This window comes from Miniopterus natalensis, chromosome 1, assembly GCF_054644295.1.
Source record: "Miniopterus natalensis isolate mMinNat1 chromosome 1, mMinNat1.hap1, whole genome shotgun sequence".
NCBI classification, from domain to species: Eukaryota; Metazoa; Chordata; class Mammalia; order Chiroptera; family Miniopteridae; genus Miniopterus; species Miniopterus natalensis.
Window position 1 is genome coordinate 4,331,294 of NC_142081.1, and position 24,661 is coordinate 4,355,954.

At 46.8% G+C, this 24,661-nt stretch overlaps 1 protein-coding gene across 3 annotated transcripts in view; it reads right to left on the reverse strand.

The window, feature by feature from the left end:
* EVL (Enah/Vasp-like) overlaps positions 1–24,661 on the reverse strand; it is a 98,737-nt gene that overhangs the window by 41,384 nt on the left and 32,692 nt on the right. For all 3 annotated transcript variants that reach the window (XM_087818269.1, XM_087818262.1, XM_087818273.1), the window contains exon 2: positions 4,019–4,187. In XM_087818269.1, the coding sequence (XP_087674395.1) occupies positions 4,019–4,187 (169 nt within the window). The remainder of the gene's footprint in view (positions 1–4,018; positions 4,188–24,661) is intronic.

A 24,661-nucleotide genomic window follows, 5' to 3' on the forward strand; every position in this document is an offset into this window, starting at 1 on the left:
TTCTCTGCTCAGCAAACACACATGGCGAGAGATCCATGCATCAGTACATCTGAAGCTGGACATACTGGAACATGCAGGGGATGTGGGGCAGAAGGAAGTTTCAGGGACAGTGTCGGCAGATATAGTTTGGCAGCTGCCAAGGCCCCAGCTAATGCAGTAGCAGTGGAGGAGTCAGGGTGTGGCCCCCATACTATGGCCCAGTGGAAGGTAAGAGGGGCCGAAGCAGCACTAGTACCTGTGAAGCCACCTCCCTCTCCCTCCACCCCCACTGCTACAGAACCCAGTAGCAGTGGGTATGGTTAAGGAGGTGCACCTAATAGCACAGTGGTGCCTGGGGCCATAGGGCCATTAGTATAGGAGTCAGTGCTGCTGCTTGAGAACCTGGTTCCCCCACACCTACCACGGTGGTGGCACCCTGAGATTAGGGCAACCCGGGCGCAGGGGGGACACCCACCATCTGGTCACCCAGGAGTCAATTTCTATAACACCAACACCCCCAAGTCAACCCAGGAGGCACATGTAGTGCTGGTAAGAGAAAACAAAACTTACTCTACAGCACCATCTACTGGAAAACAAAAGAAAGATCTCTATCAAGCTGCTGAATAAAGATCAAAACAGTATCTAAACAAGAGTCTGCTATCTTAAGTGTACAGAAATGACAAGTCTCCAGAAGCCAATCTAAAGCCATGGAAGACAGAGATGTAAATGACAGAGAATTCAAGGATGCAGTAATGAAGAAACTCAACAAGATACAAGAAATTCAGAAAGGCAGTTCAATGAGCCCAGGAATAAAATTAATGAAAAGGAGTACTTTACCAAAGAGACCGAAACTATCTATATAAAAAACCCAAACAGAAATTCTGGAACCCAATAAATGAGATGAAAAATGCATTAGGGAGTACTGGAAATAGAGCAGACAAGATGGAAGAGAGAACTAGTGAGCTCGAAGATAGAAATCTAGAAATCATTCAGTGGAATAAGAGAACTAAGAGTTAAAAAATAAAAGAACTCTATTAGAACTATCTGACTCCATTAGAAAAAGCAACATGAAATGGGCACCCAGAAGGAGAAGACAGGGAGAAGGGAACAGAGAGTCTATTCAAAGAAGGAATTGAGGAAAATTCCCCAAATGTAGAGAAGGAATTAGCTATTTGAGTATGAGATGCCAACAGAACTCCTAATTATCTCAACACAAAAAGACCTTCTTTAAGACACATTATAAATTGTCAAAAGTTAATGACAAAGAAAGAATTCTCAAGGCAGCCAGGGGAAAAATGATAGTAACATACAAAGGAAACCCCACCAGCTAGAGGAGAGGAGTGATATATTAAAAATACTGAAAGAGAGAAGCCACTAGCCAAGAATACTATACCCAAACGTTATCCTTCACATATGAAGGAGAAATAAAGGCTTTCCCAGACAAATAAAAGCTGAGGGAATTTAACACACCACCTTCATTACAAGAAATATTATAAGTTCTTCTACCTGAAGCAAAAAGACAAAAGTGACAGACAGAATCAGGACATAAAAGTTAAATACTAGAAATAACTACAGTTACTACAATTTGGGGATGATTCTTCTACCACTATCCCCATGGGGTTATTGGGAGACTGAAATAATAGACATGAAAAGTGCTCCATAAGACATAAAGAGATACAACATGTAAGATATTCCTATTTGGTTATATACCAGGAATCTCTGTCTCCCTAAAATGTTTAACTTTGTAATCCATACTGACTGGGAAACAGACCTGTGAAAATTAGCCTTTTCTCCTGAGGTCCATAAAGTTATGATGAACCAGGTTCCTACCCCTTTCACTAATGCCTTGGTTTACTATGAATCTCTTTTATGTTCCTAGCTAACATGCCCCATCTACCTGGGGAGAGTCTCACCACATTCTAGAAACCCGTGTCTTGAACATGCAATTCCAAGCACAAGGCTGTGTTGGTAACTTCTCTGTCAGACTCTAGGAGATCTCCAAGTTAGAGTCAACACAGCCTCTTTGAATTTACCCAGGAGTTCACTGAGGACTGCTGCCATGGTCTCCTGCATGGGGAAGTCCTCCTCCCAAATGAGCCCCAGCATGTGGTTCCTCTGCAGGAGGCAGCAAGGTGTTGAGTCTGAGAACACGGTGCACGTTGGTTTCCGGAAATCCTGTTCTCCAGTCCTGTGCCTCTTCCAGCACAAGTGCCATCTTCCCAGTGTGCCCTGGAGGGCAACCAAGAGGCATGAAGGGAATGGTCCTAATAAAAGCAATCACTTAGGAACATGCACTATGATGCACTAGGTAATGGACCTTATGTCAAAGCCAAGTGCCAGGGTGGTATGGCCACGTCAGCCTCCACCCATGGGTGTTATGAAAACGGGTAAGATGTTTTGGTTGTCACCATAACTGGGACTAAGGGTGCTATATGTCCTTCAATGCATGGTGCAGTATGCCTCTAAAAGGCAGAGCTAAAACTGAGGAACAGGAAGAACAGGGAAGCAGCTACGGAAGGGTTTCAGAGAAACCTTCCCATCAGTAAGGCCCGTCAACAAGGGAAAAGGAGCCCCTGAAGGTACCAGGAGCTCCAGGTCAGACAGACGGCCTTTCCTCAGGGGTCCTGAAGTGGGGATGTCCCTTTTAGCCACAAGAATCTGAAACTTAATAGGGCTATTTGGGTCAAAGCAGAAACACATTTGACTGGCAACCCGCTAAAAATAGTCTTAAGTTTCTGTTCTCTTTTCTTTTTTTTGCTTAATCCTCACCCAAGGATATTTTGATTTTTAGAGAGAGGAAGGGAGAAGGGACGGGGGTGGGGTGGGGGGAGAGAGAGAGAAACAGAGAAACATCGATGTGAGAGAGACACATTGATTGGTTGCCTCCTGCACGTGGCTGGACCGTGCTGGGAATCAAACCTGTGACCCTTGGCACATGGGCCTATGCTCTCACCACTGGACCACACTGGCCAAGGTTGATCTCTCTTTTCTAATTGCTAACATGCTGATTCTTGCAGATAGCAGCTAATCTGCTGCTCAGCTTAGCCAAGCCTGAACAACACAGGACGCCAGAGATGCTATTTAGGTAGAGTTCTTCACAAATGCTAACAATCTGTCAATTTCACTGCTAAAAATGTCCTTGTCGCCCGGATGGGTGTGGTTCACGGTTGAGGATCAACCTATGAACCAGGAGGTTACAGTTCGATTCCCAGTCAGGGCACATGCCCGGGTTGAGGGCTCGATCCCCAGTCAGGGGTGTGCAGGAGGCAGCCGATCAATGACTCATCATTGATGTTTCTCTCTCTCTCCCTCTCCTTTCCTCTCTATGAAATCAATAAAGATATATTTAAAAAAAAAAAGTCCTTGTCAATCGCTAAAAAGAAAGCAGGAAGGAGAGCACTGAGGTGTTAGCCAGTCCCCGTGGTCAGGCCACACAATCCTTTTCCACGTCTCTATTTTGGTCCCTGTCACATCAGACTACGTCTAACGTGTACACACGACTATTTCTGACATAGGTGGGCTTACCCTGAGTTTGTGGAGGTGCTCACCAGGTGCACTCACAGACCACCTATCTGACTTGTCCGGGGTGTACATCAGGAAGAGAAACGAGCCCAGTCTTCAAGTCATCTTGCTGTTCCTTTCAGAGTAAGACTTAGGGGGTTGATGAACCAAACATCTTCATTGTCACATTACTTATGGATATGTAGGCACAGAGTAAAACTGATGCACTTGTGCAATATAGTTCCCAAAGCTGTTTCACACCTACTTTACCCTAGTATGACAGTACACAGTGACATATGCGGGGCGTGGGTTACTGTTTTGATGAGATGTGGAAAATGGTGTTCAGAAAAGACTGCTTGCTCCACGTCTCATATACCAGTGCAGGACATGGAGTCAGAATCTGAACCCAGATAAGGTCTAAATCCTGACCTTATTTTTTGACCTCTTTTCATTATATGTCTGTGTGTGTGTGTGTGTGTGTGCGCGCGCGCGCACGTGTGGCACAGGCTCGGGCATCATCTATGGCCCTGGCACTCACCTGCTGGTCCTGCAGCTTCACTCCGACGACTCTGAAGGTGCTGCTAACAGTGTTGTGGTAGATGTTGATCCGGCTGAAACCCTGCTGGCCGGGTTTGATGGGTACCCATTTCTTACTGGTGTCATCATAGACCATCACGGAAGCCCGGGCTTGGCAGATACTTTGTTCACTGCAGAGCAAGAGAAAACTTAAGTGTCAGCATCAGCCATGAAGAGTGGGAGCTGGCTTTGCCCTTCTCTGGATCCAAGGCCAACTGCTATTTGCTGCAGAGAAACCTCCTAATTGTCAGAGCTTCCCACTGTCTGTGGAAGGGCTGCTCTGTGAGGTGGAGGGTTTCCACCATTCTCTAAAGGCCACAGGACGGAGAGGGGTGTTCTGTGCCAAAATCCCTAACAGCGCAGGCAAGAAGCACAGCTTTCCTCTTAGAGGGAAAGGCGCCTGGGCATGGAAGGAAATACAACTGGCTGGCTGTCCCCAGGAGCCTAGGCTCTGTGTTAAGTAAGGCAAAGCACTAGAGCACAGGAGTTCATAACTGAGGAAGTAGCCACCAGCACCCCCCTTGCAGATGAAACAATAGTGGCTTAGAGACCTGGAAAGATGGCTACAAATTCACACAGGTGTTCCGTGATTAAATCTGGGATTTCCAACCAATTCTGTCCAACTGGGGAGCATGTGACATATACAATCTTCTTCACAACATCCAACACAACTCTCAGTTGGTGATGTTATGATAGGCACCATCACACAGCTCTGCAGACAACAAAACATGAGGTGGTCTTCTAAAGAGCGACATAAATCTAAATAAATGCCTGGCTGCACCCTACTGTGCTGCAGACAGTTACTAATAAACCACTTCATCTGTCCTGAATCTGACAGGAAACTAGAGCAGAAGCAAAAGCAGCCCCTGGAGAGAGGAAATGGTCATGGCTAAAACCCGGCACTCCTGTCACTAAATGCAAAAAAAACTGCCACCGCCCATCTACACATCTGCCTACTCATCCTCAACATCTTTCTTGGTCTTCAGCGCATGAGAGCTCCCAAGTTAAATACATAGGATGTGGCCCGGCTGGCGTGGCTCAGTGGTTGAGCATGGACCTAGGATCCAGGAGATCAAGGTTTGATTCTCGGTCAGGGCACATGCCCAGGGTTGCGGGCTTGATCCCCAGTGGGGGCCGTGCAGGAGGCAGCCGATCAATGACTTTCTCTCATCATTGATGATTCTCTCTCTCCCTCTCCCTTCCTCTCTTGGGAATCAACAAAGATATATATTTTTTTAAAAAAAGGTAGGATGTGGTTGTCAAAAGCAGGCGCACTGACAACAGCCAGGAGTGGCCACTATCCGAAAGGGAGGCACATGAACACAACTGAATTAGAATTAAAAGCAAAAGTTAAAGCCCAACAATTTGGGCCCAAATAATTTAGTAGAAGCAAAAGTGTGTACAATAACAGATGGTCATAAAATGAGACAAATCTGTTGGGAAAAGTCAAATTGTGGTCAGTTTACCATATTTAAGGCAGAGAAACAAAATATTTGAAAAAGACCCCACTCCCAGCCCCAGTGGTGAGTGGGTGACAAATCAGTGGCTTTTAGGAGACTGGCCCCTGGTGACTTGCTCTAGTGAGTTCTAACTTGTCACATTTTCTCTTAATGTCTGGTCCATGATTGGATATGACCACTGCATCTTAGTTTGACAAACACATGCCGATGAGTCAAAAACACTTAGTGATGCAGAGCTGAGTGTGACAGTCCATCCTCAGAACACCTTACCAGGCCTGGAGGGATGGGGGAGCCAGAAGCCTTTCTGAGGAAAGTCTTTGAGTGCCACAGATGAAGGGCTTCCAGCCAGGTGACTTCAGGAAGGGGATGTGGGGTCCTGGGGGGAGGCAGCAGAGGCAGGGAGGGGGCCAGGTGCTGTGCAGGGAAGCGCAAGTGGACTTGGGGCATGCTGTACCCCACATACCTTCAGGGGTGTTTGTATGGAGATGACATAAAGAAAGTACCGACTGCTGTGCTTGCCCTTAGTAGGTGCTCAAACACCAACAACTTATTTTAATTACAGCAGTGGGTTCCTTTCTCTGTTGTTTTTAACACTAGGTTTAAGTTGAGCCTGTGGTTAACCAGAAACCCTGTTGTTTTTACCCCACATGAACAGTGCTCAGTGCTCATCTGCCTCTACTTATTTTATTCCCACTGACAAAACCTAAGTGCAAGAAAGATCCATTACTCTGCTTCAGACTCATCTGGCTTATGATCCCTTTGGGGTTCAGTTTTGTTTTAATAAAATCCTAATTGTTACCTAGCCTGGGCAGTGCCTCTCAGCTCTGGGGAGTCAGCAGTCTTCCTGGATGATACCAGACTGGGTTGCACACATGCCCAAAGGCTCCGGACACTCCATCTGTCTAAATCATGTATCATCTGAGGAAAGCACATTTGATAGAGAAGGATTTTCTTTTTAAAGATATTATTTTTGGCCCTGCCGGGTGTGGCTCAGAGGTTGAGCATCGGCCTGGGATCCAGGAGATCATGGTTCGATTCTAGGTCAGGGCAGGTTGCGGCTTGATCTCCAGTCAGGGGCATGCGGGAGGCAGCTGATCAATGACTCTCATCATTGATGTTTCTATCTCTCTCCCTCTCCCTCCCTTCCTCTCTGAAATCAACAAAGATATATTAAAAAAGCAAAAAACTACTTTTGAATGACTGAGCTGTTTTGGTTTTTTTACATGGCCACATAAAATTCCTTTACTAAATTTAGAAAGTGTGTCCCCATGTCCTTCCCCCAGGTCCCATACAGTTTGTGCCTGTGCAGACATGGCCTCAGCGCTCCCCACCCCATCTGGCTCTGAAGCACCCCTGGACCATGCAGGGCCGAGAAAAGCTGCAGAGCTGCTTTTACATGATCAAAACAACCAGCTGAGAAGTGGGAAACTGGTCAAACTACAGTCTGGCTTATTCTCCTGGTGCTGAACTACCAGCCTGATGGGCGTTTCCCCATGGGACCTAACAGGCTGCTCTGAGCAGTCTCATCTGCAACAGTCAGTCTCAGCCTCTGTCTAACCCTTCTGGAAAAGCACAGGTTCCTGGTCCACCAGCGGACGGTCTCTTACTCTGCCCCTCCCCACTGACCAGGATGAATTTCTGAATTTGTCCCAGGCTGACAGACACTCCAGCCCAGCCATGCTCTTTCCTGTGCAAAGTTACCTTGGAATCCCTTTCTGCCCTGGAGATACCTTTCAGGGCTTTGTCAGGCACTTAAAAAACCTGAAGAGCAGTGTAAGTTCATAAGTGGGCAGAGGATGTAAAGCCAAAAAGGTGATCAGGAGGAACAGGTCTGATCACAAGAGGCTGTGGATGGAACACATACGCCCAGGGTTGACCTTGGAGAAAGTACAGCACTCAGTCCTGTGATCGCTTCTGCCTCTTGTCACAGAACTCACCAGTGTGTCCTGCTTCTCAATGTCTGCACGAGTACCTATCTGCCCCACCAGACTGTGAGCTCCTTGAAGGTGGGGACTCGTGTGCCCCTTTGTAAACCCAGGCTTTGCATGTTGTGGGCACTGACAACTGCTCACTTAAGAAATGACACTCTAAGTGTGAAGAGGTGAGTTATGATGGTGTGCCCAATGGGACGTGCCTTTAGAACCCTGCGCCATCTATTCTCAGAGAGCAGCTGCCAAACAAAGCACCTGCTACAGATTACCATCAGCATTCTGTCTCACCAAGGCCTGGGATCCGTCAGGAAACCGCAGCTCTGAGGGTGGGCCTACTATGCAGAGCGGGGAGGCTGCTGCCTTTGAAGGTGCATCTCTCCATGGCCGGGTCCAGGCCTGGGAGTGCAGAAACGCCACCTGCCCTCCGCCCCTCTGGAAGGTCAGCCGAGGAGTCTCATTCGTTGCTGCCTGGATCTCTTACTGGGAAGACGAGGATCAGTGTCTCCCTGTCCCTCCCCAGTGCTGGCAGTGGTCCAGCTCAGCAATGCCCTGCAGGGTGACAAGGGCTTAGGCCACAGTTCCCTTCCCTCATTTATCTCTGGAGTTCTAAAACAATGGGGCAGATTCTTTGCTGGTCCCAGGGACCTCTGTCCTTGCTCCTCTGGAACTGACCTGTCCACACCCTTGCCTGATGCAGATCAGGGAGGGAAGGGCGATCTGTCTGCACAGCCAACCGGCAGTCAGTGGTAAGGCTGGGTCTGACAGCAAAAGCATCCTCCTGACATTTGGGCCAATTAAAATGACTTTCTGGGGTTACTCAAGAAATTGAAGAAGAAAGATGCTTCCTCTGCCTAAGATGCTTCCTCCTTCCTACATCCACATGTTTGCATCTCACTGTTTCTCAAAGCTCAGGTCATGTCACTGCCTTCAGAAAACAGCTGTTCACTCATTCCCACTGACTTAATAACTACCAAGAGGAAGGCCCTCTGCTGGGCCTGGGAATGGACGTGGCCTGTCTCTGCCCTGAAGATTTCATCTAGTAGGAAAAACAGACAGTTACAAAATGGGTACATGAGAGTGCTATTGTAGAAAAATACAGGGTTCTGGGGGAGGTATTCTCATTTATAAAACAAGCTAACGAAACTTAAGTATTTTTCTGTATGAAGGTGCCCAGTACCCAGCTGGCACGTCTGTGTGCCTAACAGGTGTGTGTCTTTGCAGCCAGACCCATGCCAAGGTCCTGTGGCCCTCTGGTCACTCTCCACTCTTGGTGGTGGCCACTTAGAGCTTATCTTCTTCCTGAGACCGCCAGCCTCTTGAGGGCAGGCCCAGGTCTGACCGTCAGGTCCCCCACTACACACTCCTCGGGGTGGCATGGGACCTCCACTTTAACAGGCACGGCTCAGTAGCTGCCAAGAGTTAATAAGTGAATGAGGGAACAGTGGGAGGCCAGAGGGAAGTGGCTATAAATACATGTTCCCAAAGCCAAGCAGAAACAGAGCCAGCCTGTGAGGACCTGACTTGTTTACTTTCAATATGCAAGCCATGAAAGTGAACTTGAAAAGCAGGCTGAGAATCAGAGGCCGGCACCAGAATGCAGGCTCTGCCCACCTATCTGGGGCTCAAGGACAGGGCGTGCTCGCGTTGCCCTCCCAGTACTGCGCTGGGAACAGCAGGGAACAGCGCCTGCCAGTTCAGTGGCCCCTGCAGGTCATGTGATGCTCAAAACCATCATTAGGAGGTAGTGATCACTTTTACCCCACTTTACATTAAGTGACTTGTCCAGAGTCCCCCAGATAGGGAGACACCCCTGGCCACGACCGGCCTTCCTTCTTTCTCTGGAGGCCTCCCCTTCGGCTTCTCGGACCTCACTCCCTCAGTGTCCCCCTCTACTCACAATCTCCCTCAGCCTGTCACGCCATGTCCCCAGGTCCCAGAGCTCAGGCCCTCTCACCCACTGCCCTCCAGGTCTTATCCTCTTAGGCCCCTTTAAAACCTTTCTGTTGGCTCTTGCGACAGCACCAGCTCAGTTCTTTGGACTGTGCCTTCCTGACCGCCGTCTCTCCCAAGGTGGACAGGGAGCGGAGGGAGGGGGGAGCCCGGTGCCCGCCAGGGGGCCAGTGTAGTAAGGGAAGGGGGTGCTGGGGCAGAGCTCAGACCATGGGGCAGCAGAGCATGGCTGTGCAGAACGAGGTAACATCTTTCCTGATCAGCTTTAAGTCTGTGGGGATCAGCTTTAAGTCTGAGAGACAGTGCACTTAACCAACCACGATTCGGCCCAGACTGCCATCATGAATGGGCCAAGTGTTGGCTTGATCACAGCAGATGTGCACGAGGAGAGACTTCGGGTGGAGCCCGTCCTAGCGCCTTTGGTGTCTACGTGCGAAGCTGTTGGTATGGGGCTGTTGGGGGCTATCTGTGGACACTTCAGGCTGAGCCCATCCATTGGAGGGGTCTCCAACAATAGGCCTTCCAGCCCTGCCCTGTGCACAGCCTCTCCTCATGTGTCTGTCACCTCTTGGGAGAGACTCCCCCCCCCACTGGAAGACGCTGCTTGACTTTTCACCATCACCGTGCCTGCCACTGTCCTGGAGGCCAGCTGGTTTCCTCTCTCTCCACAAGGCAAGTTTTTGGGGCTTATTTAAAAATATTGTTCATCTCTGTAGCCCTGGTAACTGGGACCCAGTGATCTCTCTACAACTGCCTTTGAAAAAAGCTTGCTTTAGAATTTGCCTTGTTTTGCCAGGTGTCCTATTTCTGCACCTTCAAGGATTCCTTGGGGGGTGGGAGGGACCACAACTCACCTGTGATCTGGCCACCCATTTTTCTCCATCTCTTTTCCTGCATTTGTTTAAAAAATAAACCAAGACAACACCCCATTTACTGAGTACTGGCATGCCCGGTACTCAAGACGAAACTCAACCTTCCCTTGAATAAAAGATGTGGCCTCTGTCAAGGGGAGGGCCCACGTGCACACACAAATAGTCCATGGTGTCCAGGTGTGTGCCAAGTGCTGTGGGTACGGGAAAGGGCATGGTTCATCCTGCCTGGAGGGAGTGGACCATTTCAGGCAGAGAGAACAGCAGCAGCAAAAGCTTGGAGAGGACAGCAGTGTCCTCAGCCATCGCCCTGGGCCCCTGTCACTGCTGAAGGCTCACCAAGGGGAACGAAAGACCTACACCATAGACGTCATCAACAGGGCCTGTCAGTGACTGAGAAAGAGGCTGGGGAATACAGCCTAGTTAGAGCTGAGAATATTTTCAAGTACATTTTTTGGATGGAGGAAGCAGCCTACAGAGGGGAATGAGGTTCCCAATGCCTGTGGCTAATATGCGGAAGGGCCAGGAACAGGTTAAAGGTCCTACTTTCTGCTGTACAATAGGGATTTCCTGCTTCACTTTGTAAAATAAAGCATTTTTACTGCATGTGACATCGCTTTTTACGTCATTTTTTCAGAACCATTTGAAAGTAAGTTGCAGATATCATACTTCAATCCTAAGGTGTTCAGCCTACACTCTTTAAAATAATGACACTGTAATTCTTTTTTAAAGCTGGAATGTCAGGCCATGTTTTTGTTTGTTATTGACACTAATTTTTTTATGTGGAGAGTTTAGGCCAACTGTCTTGTAAGCTGTCCCCATTTTGGGTTGTTTCCCCTGATTAAATTCAGAGCAAACAGCAAGAACGTAACACCAGTGACAGTGGGGACTTATTCTGTCATATCCCATCAGGCAGCCCCTGATGCCAACCAGCTGCCTTCTCTCTGAGAGGCCAGGTGGGTTAAGGTGTGATGGTCAGGTCTCTGCAACCGAAAGGTCCATTTCCTCTGGGCAACTAGTGAGTCACCCACAGGGGGACTGTTTCCTTAATGGGAACAGGCCTGAAACAGGTTTATACTGTGTTCTAAACAGAAAATGCTTGCTCTGAAATAATTCACACCTGTGAGAAGGTTCCCAATGCCACCACTGAGTCTAGCACACAGGCTGCCTCATATGTGGGTTAGTTCAAGGGAAGCCTCTGCATCCCCTCTGGGGTCCCACTGCCCCTCACTGCCCTCCTCCCTCCCACCACCTTCACTGTGCATGCCGTAGTAGTCACACCACTGAACATTCCCAGAGTAGGTCTCACAACATTTTGGTCTCAGGACTGCTTTACACCCATAAAGATTACTGAGGGTGTCAGAAAGCTTCTGTTTGTATCAGCTACGTCCGTTCACATTTACCATATTTGAAATTTAAAAAGAATTTTTAAAACACAAGCACACATTTCATTACTTGCCACAGCGACAATGTCAACACATGTCATATAGCTGCTGGAAAATTCCACTGTGCACCCCTGAGATAAGAGTGAAAAGGGCAAATAATGTCTTGGTATTGTTATACATAAAGTTTTGAGTCATAGACCCCTAAAGGGCAGGTCTCCTGGCCACATTTTGAAAATTGTTGCATTAAGGCCATGAAAACAATAAATTAGATCCACATATATTAACATGCAGAACCTTGAATGGTGATGTGTAAGCCCCATTTTTGTGAGCATCAGAATTAGAGAAAGGCTCTTGGTAAATGAAGAATAAATTCAGGGTTAAACCCAGACATCTTTCCTTCCATCCAAATTGGTTGGGAGGATCAGACTGCACGCCACGTACGCCAAGATGTTTGACTTTTCTCTACTGTAACGCCGCCGTCCCAGATGCTCAGACAGCTGGTCTCTGTCTTTCTGGGAAGTCTAGTGGGATCCGGGAAAACACCCATCAACTGCTGGGAGAGTCTGATATTCTCAGATTGAACCTGTCTCCCACCACTTCCCATACTTTCTTTCAAGGCCCCCACATAGCCCTTTCTTTCAAGGCCCCCACATCAGCCCTTCCGTCTGATAGGCCAGGTAGACATTAGAGCTACTATGACACATTCCAATATATGCTGGTGTCCTCAGAGTCTGTGACTTTGACAATGTGGAAGTGGAATGGGTTTCAACAGCCTTGGGACAGCTGTAAAGAGCCGTCTGAGCCAAGGACTGGGGCAGCGTGCTCATCTCTGAGGGTGAATGAACAGCCTGGAGATGAGACCTGGCTGAGCCCAGCTAACATCTCTGTTCATCAGCAAAGTGACTCGGCTCAGCTCAATAGACACCTGAGTGGCTGCATAGCATTTACCAGGTACAGGGACAGACACAAGTGAGTAACCCTGTGTCCTGCCCGGAAGAGTCCAGGCAGGGAGGGGAGACGGTGAATGGACGATGACCCAGACACGGCCGGGTGCTCCAGGACAGGGAAGGTCTGTGTCCTGTGCATCTACAGTGTGAAGTCAGAGACTGCAAAGGGTGACAGATGAGGAGGCCTTGATTCTAACTCTGACTCTGAAACTTTGGGCCTGTTCCTTCGAGAGGCTATAGCTAAGCATGGCTTCTGGAAACACAGGAGGCCTGGCTTCAAATCCCAGCTCTGTCAGCAAGACCAGTGGGGCTTGGGACGAGAAGCCTAACTCTGCTGACCGTCTATAAAATGCGAACAGCGCACAAGACCCGGAGGAGGAGAGTTAACACAGCGTATACAACATAATCAGCACAGTGGCTGGATGTAACACTCAAACAAGCGTAGCTGCTGTTGTTTCTCTCTTTTATGGGTTCAGTTACCTAAGTGAAGCCACTGGACGAGGCCAGTTCTCGACCAGCTGTGCCGAGGAAAGCTAGGAACACAAACGCTCTCATAAGAATGACCTAGGACCATTATGCTAATGCTTCTCAAAGGAAGGCACACAGGATTCTCTAGAAGAGAAGCCAGGGAAGCTCCAAGAAGCTCGCAAACGATCTGGCCACACATCCCTGGGGAAGAGGAAATGGACAGCATGACCTCTGAGGATGGGTCCTGTCCGACTCCGGCCTCAATCTCCTGATTTGTGCACCTCACAGCTGGACCAGCCAGGTAGCAATCAGGCTTCAAATTCATCACCAAGAACAATGCAACTATTTTCCTCAAAGAAATATTGAGGAATACTTTAAAAAGATAAAAGAGAGTTAATCTGGCTGAAATAGAGGGTAAGGCCCTAATGCACCACTGACCTAGATGATCTAGTGTGAACGGTAGCCAAGGTCCTTACAAGGTGGAGACCTCTCAGATTCCTACAGTTTAAAAAGACCTTTAAAAACACTGCATTGCCCCCCACCCCCTTCTGAGATCATACTCTGCAGTGGGCAGCTGACATTTAAGACTGAAAGTGACTCAGTCCTTGCCCACTCTGGAAGTTAGCATGCCCCTGAAATGGGAAGTTTTCTGTTCTCCACAGCTGCACCTATAAATTCTGTAAAGCTAAAGGCAAATTACTGAAATGATAGAAAACTAGCTGTAAAGGAGCAGGGGTAAAGCCAATTGTTAAAAACCAGCGTGTATTCCTGGCCCCGTAAGATTGGGTCTGGAAGAAATGATCCCGACAGCTTGGCTGAGAGCTCTGCCCTGCACCAGAGCTGTGGCTGCTGACTAGGAGCATCGGGCAAGTTCTACCTGCTGTAACGTCAATTTTAACAACCCACTGATGATGCTTCCAGAGAGCCTGTGTGTGTCCTGGAAAAACATTGGCCGAGGCCACTCTGGTTGGCTCCAGCTCCAGTCCTTTCTCACCAGTCAAGTGACTGAGCAAGTGCACAGGCTGGGCTTCCTCAGCCACAAAGCCAGGGTGGTAACAACCTTCCCCATCTGCCCAAAAGGGTGAAAAGAACCCAGCAAGAAACTTGGGCCCTGGCTGGCTAGATCTGTTGGTTAGAGTGCTGTCCCGATAGGCCACAGTTGTGGGGTCAATTCCCAGTCAGGGCACATATAAGAATCAACCAATGAGTGCATAAATACATGGAACAACAAATCAATGTTTCTCTCTCTTTCTCCAAAATAAGAAAATTGGTAAAACTGCACTTTGGACACCGTTAAGAACTTTTTAAGGTGAGGGATTATAATTTTATGCTAAGATACAAAGCTGTAATGAGTTGTCAGTAAATGCCCCAAACCCCAGAAGGTAAAACTCTGTCTGATCATCTCCATCTTTCACAGAGTTAGGTGCAGGGCAGGGGAGAGTCATGTCCAATGTAACATCACTTTCAGAAAGACTATGCAGAGCTGGGCGTGCAGACCTTGACCCGCTGCTACTATACATACGTGCTAAACAGCAGCAGTCCCAGTGACCGATGGCCCAGTCAGTCCAAGTCTCTCAAGCTGAGGGCAGGACTCTGTTCACAGTCCATGAGGTTTCCATTGTAAAAGGAACCTCAGTTCTTCCCTTCCAGCTCAGCACTCAGAGAAAACAATCTGAATGTTTTCAGGCTGTTCTGGAGAGAAGAGCCACCGAAAGCACCTGAACCAAACCATGACCCCCTTAGACAGATCAGACCCCCCTCTACACACAGAAGCCATTAAAGATCACAGGCATCGAGACATGGGCTGTGAAATGGACGGACCAGCAGATGGAGAGTGAGCAGGCTGTCACTATCTTGCTGTGTGACCTTGGGTATGTCCTCTGCCCTAATGCTCTGCTCCTTGATCTCCCCCTTGTACAACAGGGGATCTGGGATGATTTCTATGCCCCTTCAACTCTACATCATTATGATTCTAGGTTTCCTCTTGACATTCCTCTGTCCCCTTTTTGGTCCCAGTACTCACGCCATGGCTGGAAGGCTTTCGGCACAGGGAACCTGGAGAGGTTGAGTCCTATACTCCCACCAGGATACGCTGATCAGTCTAAAAACTTGGTTTTTAGACTCTACTTAAAACCAAACAGGAAAAGGAGGCTGACCCAGAGACAAAGGGGAAACAAACCCCAGTTGGAAACCGAAACCTAGGTAGAAAATGGAGAAACAAGCTCCCAGGGCAGAGCCCCACCAGCGTGGGTGGCTGAGAGCTACCGTGGGGCCTGAACCTCCCCCAAGGCTGCAACCTCAGGCCTCCAAGCACTTCCTGCAAGAGCAAGGGCGAGGGCAGAGACAGGGGCTGGACCAGGCTGTGGTGCTGACTCCACTAACTTTGCAGCCCTGTCTCAGAGCCATTTGACAGGTCCAGGCCTGGGTGGTGGGTCAGCACAGATGCTTCCTAAGGGCCTTCATGAAAAGCTCCAAGACCTCAGGAGCATCCTCGCTCATTTTCCAGAGGAGAAGACCACGTGATGATGTTTTAATATTTTACTTAATAGTCTACCTGGTAAACATTTTGCACTTCTTTTGGTGAGAGGCTTCTCTCGAATGGTGATATTTCGTCAGTGACTTAGGGCCTGAAAGGAATGTTTGGGGAACACTGGAAACCTGGCGTTGTCCCTTGTTCAGTAGGTGAACCTGGGGCTTCGGTTTCCTCAGGTGTGAAATGGGAATGCACACGGTCCTCATGAAGGTGAGATCCATTTGTCCCCAGTGTTCCATTCAAAATTTCCTGAGCACACAGAGTCACGCACTGTGCTAGAAACTAGAGACAAAACAGAAGAGAGTGCAGTACTTGTCCAAAAGCGGCTCCTCCGGGTTAGAAAGGAAGGGACTAATGTGTTAGCAAACAGGTGCATTACAATGTTGTTATTGACACAGTAAAACCAGGTGTACAGAGTACAATACAAGAGGGTAGTCCCAACTGGAGAGCTGAAAGGGCGACGAATGCTGAACGCGCATCTATCCTGAAGGCTTTCGAAGATGCACATTTCCTTTCAGCACTGCCCAAGGTGCAGACCCACATTCTAACATGTAATGGCTTTCATTTTCATTTAGTTCAAAATAGTTTCTATTTTCCCTTGTGATTTCTTCTTTTATGCATCAGTTTAGATTTTAATTCCTAAATATTTGATGTTTTCCTACATCTGTTACTGTCACTTATTTTTAATTTAATTCTACTGTGGCCAAAGAACGTATTTGGTATAATTTCTTGTTTTGTTTTTCCTGGTGTGATTTCAGGCCTTTAAAATTCATGGAGATTGTTTTATGGTCTGGCATGTGCGGTCTACCTTGGTGAATGTGCTATGTGCACAGGAAAGAATGTGTATTCTGAAATTAGGGGCAGTGTTCTAAAAATGTCAATCAGACATTTTCAATCAGCATGGTCATTCAGACCTTCTACATCCCTACCTACTGGTTTGTTGTGGATTTGCTTGTTTTTGTCTAACTGTTCTATCAACTGCTGAGAGAAAAGTTTAAGATCTCCAACTGTGGTGGTGAATTTGCCTATTTCTTTAATTCTGTCCATTTTATTTCAGGTATTTTGGAACTCTTGTTAGATACATATATTTTTTATGACTCATATCTTCCTGATGCATTGGCCCTCTGAACAGTGTGAAACGTTCCTCTTTATCACTGGTAGCTGCACTTTTTGTCTTTAAGTTGACTTTATATGACACTAATGTAGCCATCTGAGCTTTTTAATGCTATTTGCCTGGTATATCTTTTTCCATCCTGTATTGTTCTTCTATTGCTGCTGTAACAAATTACCACAGATTTTATAGCTTGTAACAACAGAAACTGATTATCTTAGTTTTGTAAGATAACAGTAGGTCAGAAGTCTGATATAGACCCCAGGTGTTGGAAGTGCTACATTTCCTTCTAGATAGCACAGAATGACCGCCCCATCTCAAGGACCATAACTTTAATCACATCTGCGAAGTACCTCTCACCACGTAAGGTAACATAATCACAGGTTCTGGGGATTAGGGTGGGGGGAGCGGTAGCATTACTCTGCCTACTGCACACCCTTTGATCCTCAACCTACCTGTGTCTTTGTATTTAAAGAGCATCTCTTGTGGACAGTATATGATTGAGTCTTGCATTTTCATCTGGTCTGATAATCTCTATCTTTTATTTGGAATATTTAATCCATTTACACTTAACTTATTGTTATGGTTGGCCATAGGTCTATCATTTTGCTATCTGTCTTATCTGTTTTTGGTTTCCCTCTTCCTTCTTTCTTACATTTTTCTAAGTAAACTAACAGCTTTTTTTTTTATAATTTTTTTTTTGTTTAAAATATTACAGATGTCCCTTTTTCTCCCCAATGACCCATTCCACCCCTTCTCTTCCCCCTCCCCAATCCCTCTCCCCACCATTGTCCATGTCCTTGGGTTGTGCATATATGCATATAAATTCTTTGGTTACTCTCTCCCCCTCCACCCACCTACCCACCCACCCTCCTCCATCCCTCTGACATTCATCAGTCTCATCTATGCTTCCACGTCATTGAATCTATTCTATTCATCAGTTTATTAAGTTCTTTAGATTCCACGTATATAAGCGAGATCATATGATATTTGTCTTTCGCTGCCTGGCTTATTTCACTTAGCATAATATTCTCCAGGTCCATCCATACTGTCCCAAAGGGTAAGAGATTCTTCTTTACAGCTGCGTAGTATCCCATGGTGTAAATGTCCCACAGCTTTTTTATCCACTCATCTACTGATGGGCACTTGGGCTGTTTCCAGATCTTAGCTATTGTAAACTGTGCTGCTATGAACATAGGGGTATATATATTCTTTCTGATGAATGTTTCAGGATTCTTAGGATACATTCCTAGGAGTGGAATCGCTGGGTCAAACGGCAGCTCCATTTCTAATTTTTTGAGGAACCTCCATACTGTTTTCCATAGTGGTTGCACCAGTCTGCATTCCCACCAGCAGCGTACTAGGGTTCCCCTTTCTCTACACCCTCGCCAGCACATGTTGTTTGTTGATTTGTTGATGGCAGCCATTCTGACAGGTGTGAAGTGATACCTCATTGTGGTTTTAATTTGCATCTCTCTGATGATTAAAGACGTTGAGCATTTTCTCATGTGTCTCTTGGCCATCTGTATGTCCTCTTTGGAGAAGTGTCTATTTAAGTCCTTTGTCCATTTCTTAATTGGGTTGTTTGTCTTCCTCTTGCTGAGTGCTATGAGTTCTTTGTACACTTTGGAAATTAGCCCCTTATCAGGTACATCCTTGGCAAATATGTTTTCCCAGACCGTCGGGTTCCTTTGTATTTTGAGGCTGTTTTCTTTTGCTGTGCAGAAGCTTTTTAGTTTGATGTAGTCCCATATGTTTATTTTTTCCTTTGTTTCTCTTGCCTCCTCTGGTAACTTTTAATATTTTCTCTTTTCCTTTGGTTTCCAGCAGTGTGACTCTGATGGGCTTAATGTGGTTTTCTTTATATTTGTCTTCCTAGGAGTTTGGTGAGATTCTTGGAAATTATTTCTCTGAGAATTATTCTTCTGCCCCTTCTTTCTCCCTTCCCTCTGGGACTCCAATTACACATATGCAGGCCTCTTGGTATTACCCACAAGTCACCAAGGTGCTGTTATTTTTCACCCTATTATTTCCCTGGTTTTCAGATTAGATGATTTCTATTGCTCAGTCTCCAAGTCCACTAACCCCTTCTAATACAGTCTCTGATTCACTTTTAACCTCATCCAGTGAATTTTAAAATTTCATTTCTATAACTAGAATTTCCATTTGGTAAATTTAAAAAATAAATTCCATTTCTCTGTTAAGATTCTCCATCTATTTGCTCATTTTAGCTACCTGTTCCTTAAAGTCTTTGAACATATTTATAATAGCAACTTTGAGGTGCTTGCCTGCTAATTCCAACTTCAAAGTCACCTCAGAGTCTACTAATTGCTTTTTTCACTTAAGTATAGGTCACATCTTCTCTTTACTGTCCACTAATTTATGATTGTATGTTAGACATTGTTATTAAACAGTGCATAGAGTCTGGGTTATAGTGTTTTCCTTTAAAGGTATTGAGTTTGTCCTGGCAGGCAGGTAAATTATTGGCAGATCCTTTTGATGTTGTGGAGCTTGGATTAATTCTTTCTTAGGTTCTATTTCCATTCTGAACTTAGCCCTAGGGTGTGACCCCCTACTCAAGGGCACAGTCCTGGCTGCTAAGGTTTGGATGCTCTGAGGTGCCTGAGGTGCTCAGTGGGGTCTCTTCATTCAGGCTGACTGGGATCTCTAACATCTCCTAGCCTTCATGACCTTAAGCATCATCATCCAGCTCTCAGCCCTACAGTGGGCAATCTGTGCTAAATCTCATGGATAGTCTCATTCTACACATGTATAGCTGGCCCTTAGCGAACAGCCCAAAGTGAATCCCTATACAAATTCTGCTATCCTTACCCCTACCAGGAAGCCCTCTCTATTTCCTTGTCCTGCAATGTCCAGCTATCTAGCTTTTAGCAGGCTGGCATGGCTCAGCAGTTGAGCATCGACCTATAATCCAGGAGACTGCAGTTTGATTCCTGGTCAGGGCACATGCCCAGGTTGTGGGCTCGATCCCCAGCAAGGGGCATGCAGGAAGCAGCCAATCAACAACTCTCTCATCATTGATATCTCTCTTTCTCCCTCTTCCTTCCTCTCTCTGAAATCAATAAAAATATATTTAAAAAAAAAAGAAAAAGATTAGCTTTTAGCTTGAGCTCCACCATTCTGTGCCAAGACCAGAAGAGACCCCAGGCAGAAAGCCAGAGCCACTGTGGGGCTTATCATGTGTGTCTTTACTCAAGGATCAGAGTCCTGTGCTGCCTATTCAATGCCTGAAACAGCAATAACTTAATATTTTTTGTGAGTTTCACTACCTTCTGGATATTGAGGTGCTCTGTATATTTTGTTCAGTTTCATAGTTGTTTTGTCAAGAGAGCAAGTCCATTACCATTACTCTGCCATGGCCAGAAGCAGAAGTAGATTATGATAACTGAACCACCAAAAGGTATTCTTTCTCATTTTCTGAGGATATCCTGAGGATGTCAGCCTGAGTGTAAACACCTTCACTCTGAGAATGTGCCTTTCACTTTCATCCCGCATTTCCTCTGTGCTCCACACATTAACAACTACCTTTTCTTGGTTACATAAGTAGGTAACAGGTAAGAGTGAACTTCCGGGGGGGGGGGGGGGGGGGCGGCCGCGGCAGGGCATTTTTTTTTTTTGGTTAATACTCACCTGATGATTTTTTTCCCATTGATTTTTAGAGAGAGTGGAAGGGGGGGGGTAGGAGACAGAGTGAGGGGAAGGGGGAGAAACACTGATGTGATAGAGACACATCGATCAGTTGCCTCCTGACACGCCCAACTGGGGCCAGGGATAGAACCTGCAACCCAGGTTTGTGCATTTGACTGGGAATTGAACTCCAGACCCTTTGGTGTGTAGGCCAATGCTCTAACTCCTGACAGCCAGTGCTGGGGGGCATTCTTTTAACTCTACTGCCTAGCTTTCATAAGGCACTTGAGTAAAATTATAAGAAATAATAAATGTGGAAAGATTTCTTGCCAGAGGTTAGGAAACATGGAGTCTAGCCCATGCTTTATTATCTGCCCCCAAGGTCTCAAAAGAGTAAATGCAAAACTGAATTTGGAGACCAAGCCTCCTGATGCTTGGTTCAGGCTTCTGTTTTACTATGTTTGCTGAGGAACAAATAATCCAATGCCCGCTTCTTACATACACTGTCTCCTGGATCTCCTGACTCTTTGGGTTTTCAGTTTTGCAGGCTCACTGTCACAGAGGCCAGACAAAAGCAGCCTACAATTTGAAATGTTAACACTTATTTTTTCAATGACAATATGGGGGAAAAATCATATAAAATCAAACCAGTCTCTTCTGAAGATTTCATTTCTGCTCTGAGCTGTTTTGGGGTGACCTACTGCTCTAATTAGGCTAGAAGTAAACCTGACTTTCATGATGTTCAGGATATGGCTGGAGGAAAAGTTGTCAAGACCAATTAAGTTCATCAATGCGCACACTGGCCTCAACATTCCAGGAATTCACTTATTCATCCCATAATTCATTCCACTGGTGAACCACAAACACAGACATGCAGGGAGAGCAAATGCCACTGGCTGACTTAGTCCGACATACCCAGGGCAGCACACAGCAGAAAAAGTCACGCTTCAGCTTACTGCTGGTCCCCCAGACCACGCCCCCCCCCCCCCCAGCTCCTCCGGGGTAGGAAGGGGGAGGGTGCTACAGAAGTAAGCCAGCACCTTGGTTCACAGTCTCACCTCTTCCTTTCTCATGTGTGCTCACCTACAAAGGGCAGAAACCATGCCAGTCCTTTCTAGAGAACAGAGTTCTGGTGAGGATCAAAGGGAAATGGCAGGGGGAAAAGTGCTTGGCAAAATGAAAACCACTGCACCCATTGAGGATGTATTCACTTAGCAAACACATGCTGGGCACCTGCTAAAAGACATACACCATGATAAACACCATGGGTATACAGCTGATAAAACACAGACCCTGCACTCAGGAAGACAGCCAGCTCTGACACAGTGTGGCAAGGCTGAGGACGGGAAAGCGCAGAGTGCTGCAAGCACAGCAAGGGCCCCACCAGTGTGGGCAGTGAGAAAGGGCTGTGAAGATGGGGAGTGAACAGAATATTAAGACAAGAGGAGGAGTGTACCAGATTCTAGAAAATATCTCTCTCTTCCTATTTTATTTCACTCAAAACAATCCACAGAGTGGGCGCTAATTTTACTATTACCCTATTGTATTATAAAGCAGTGGCTCCCAATGGGGGGTGTTGCTGCCCCTAGTGAGTAAGACCAGAGATGCTCCCACCACAAATATCAACTGTGCTGAGGTTGAGAACACCTGTTAAAAGGAGATGGAGGCCCCAGGAGAAGTGACTGGTCCAAAGGCCACAGCAAGTCCCCGGCAGGGCTGACCTTGGAACCCGAGGACCCAGACAAGTCCCTGCTCGGTCCTTTAGCAGCAGCAGGACTCCAGGCACATCCTTCACCTCTCTCCTGGGCCTGTTCCACACTGTAACCACAAGGGGCTATTTATGCGTCTGTCTACACTGTGGGCTCTGGGAGGGGAGCCACCATGTTTTATCCCCGTCTTTCCCTGCACCTGGAGGACGGAAAGTGTCCAATCATGTCTATTTCCCACAGCTTTTGGCTGAAGCTTTCTGGACAGTTTTGACATGGGATTCTGGAGCCAAGGGCTGTTGTCGTGTGTTTAAGCAAAATCTCTATGCTTAGGAAATGTTGCATGTCATGAAAAATTAAAATATTCAAAAAGATGCAGAGTAAAATCTCTCCCTCCTTTCTCAGCTCCCTCCAGAGGCAGCTGCTAGTACTGGTTCTTTCCCAGCGTCCTTCGCACATTCAGGCAGGTCTGTGAGGCTCCCAGCCCCTTTCTGTCTCATAAATGGGACTGCACCACTCCCTACCGTTCTACACCTAAGGTACACAGATGGCCTTCAGGGATCCACGCAACCCCCAAAACTGTCTGCAATGTTGTGGTTTAGGCACGTTGCACTTTTTCAAAGGTGCTCCTGACCTCCCAAAATAGACTGTCCCTCCATGAAAAGCGTACGAACTGCCCTGAGCCCAGGGATCGCTACTGAAGCCCTGTCACAGTATGTTCCCCTGCTGGGGACCACTGAGCCCACAGATGAGGGGGTTAAGGAGGCGACATCTCCACTGGTCCACAACAGAGGAGCTAGGAGCAATGCACAGAGTATGGGGAAGCTTCCGATATCAGTGCAAATCAGATATAGAGCCAGGAACACTGCACGCATCTGGAAATTGTTTGGCCCAGCACTCTGAAGTCCATTTGCTAAATGCAATGATGCAACAGAGATCTCTGCCTCAGTTACTTCCTAGTCTCAGTTCTCTGGGACTCTGGAGTGCACTGCCCAGTACCACAGCCTCAAGCCACTGTGACTAGGAGCCGCTGAAATGTGGCCAGTCTGAACAAAAAGTGAAGGGAGTGTAAAAGCCATACCAGGCTTCAAACACTTAGTACAAGAAAGTCACTAAGTGCAGCTTAATCATAATTCACATGTAGAAATTACAGTATTTTGGATATAGCAGTTTAAGTAAATACATTATTAAAATTACTTTTGTCTGTTCTTTTTGCTTTTTTTAACAGGGTTGTTAAATATTCAATCTCCGCATGTGGCTCGCACTGGTGGTTATGTTATGTTCCTACTGGGCCGGGCTGCTCTAGAGAACTCGGTGAAACTAGGCACTACCCTCAGCGATGACTAATTAATCCCCACACTTCCAGTTATAAATTAAGTCATGGGGGTATAATGCACAGCGCGGGAATACACCAGTAGTACTGCACTAACTCTGTACAGAGACAGATGGGATCAGTTCCCAATGCACACAAATGTGGCATCACTAGTTGTACACATGAAAGTAATATAACACTGCATGCCAATTACATGTCAATAAAAAAAGGAAATGTTCTATTCTTTGCAAATCAAAAGCCATATTCTGTCTTTACAGCATCACACACTCATGAAATCCCAGGGCACACAAGTTCGTAGGTTGTATCTGAGACTGTCCCAGATGGCTTCCCACCCGAGCTGTGGCCTCTGGTGAGTGTTTAGGGATCTTGGTGAAGTTCTAGCATTACCCTCTTTGAACTTATTATAAGCAGTTATTAATTTTCAACTGCTAAAACCATCTTATTGAAAAAAAATTTAAGGGTACAAAGGAATGAGTGAAATGAAAATGAGGCCTGGTCCTGCTCTCCATTTTAAGACAGTCAGGATTTGTGCCTAAGGGCCCCAGCCATCCAGATGGCTTGGGCATCAAACATAGGGAGGTGGCGGCCCACCATACCTGTCCGTCTTGGTCCAGGCTCCTGAGGAGTAGGCAGGGTACTCACAGCCCAAGGGAGCTGGAGTGTGCCCAGAGACGACATGATAAAAGCAGCTGGTTTAAAACCTGCTGTACGTGTTTTGCCAGTGCTTAACAATTCTCTCTATTTGCCACGACTTCTTTAGATTTTAATTTCCTTTCCTCTAATTCTATTGGGCATGACCAATGTGGTGCTTCATTACACCACAGTGTCTCCAGCTCTCTCAGTGGGTACCCAGGACCCCCAGGCCACCTTCAGTTTCCCATCCGCTGGCAGTCACCCAGGGCTGATTTCTGTGCCAGCCTCCCCTCCCCACAGGGCCAGGGAACAGAAGCAACAGAACAGGAATCAGCCGACCTGAGGTCTAGACCTGGCTTTGCTGCTAACCCTGGGACCATGACCATGCTCTGAACCTTTCTAGGTTTGTTTCCTCAGCAGTAACAGGGAGTACATTCCTAACGTGCTGAGTGTGATGTTAATTAAATAACATATTGTAAATAGAGCTCTTGGCACCTACCAGCTGAATTAGACGGAAGCAATCCTGCTGCATCTCTAAGGCCTAGCTCTGAATAAGAGAAAAAGAGGGTGTTCACTAAATATTACTTCCCTTTCCCATTGGAAGTGCCTTAGGGGACCCTGACATGCCTAT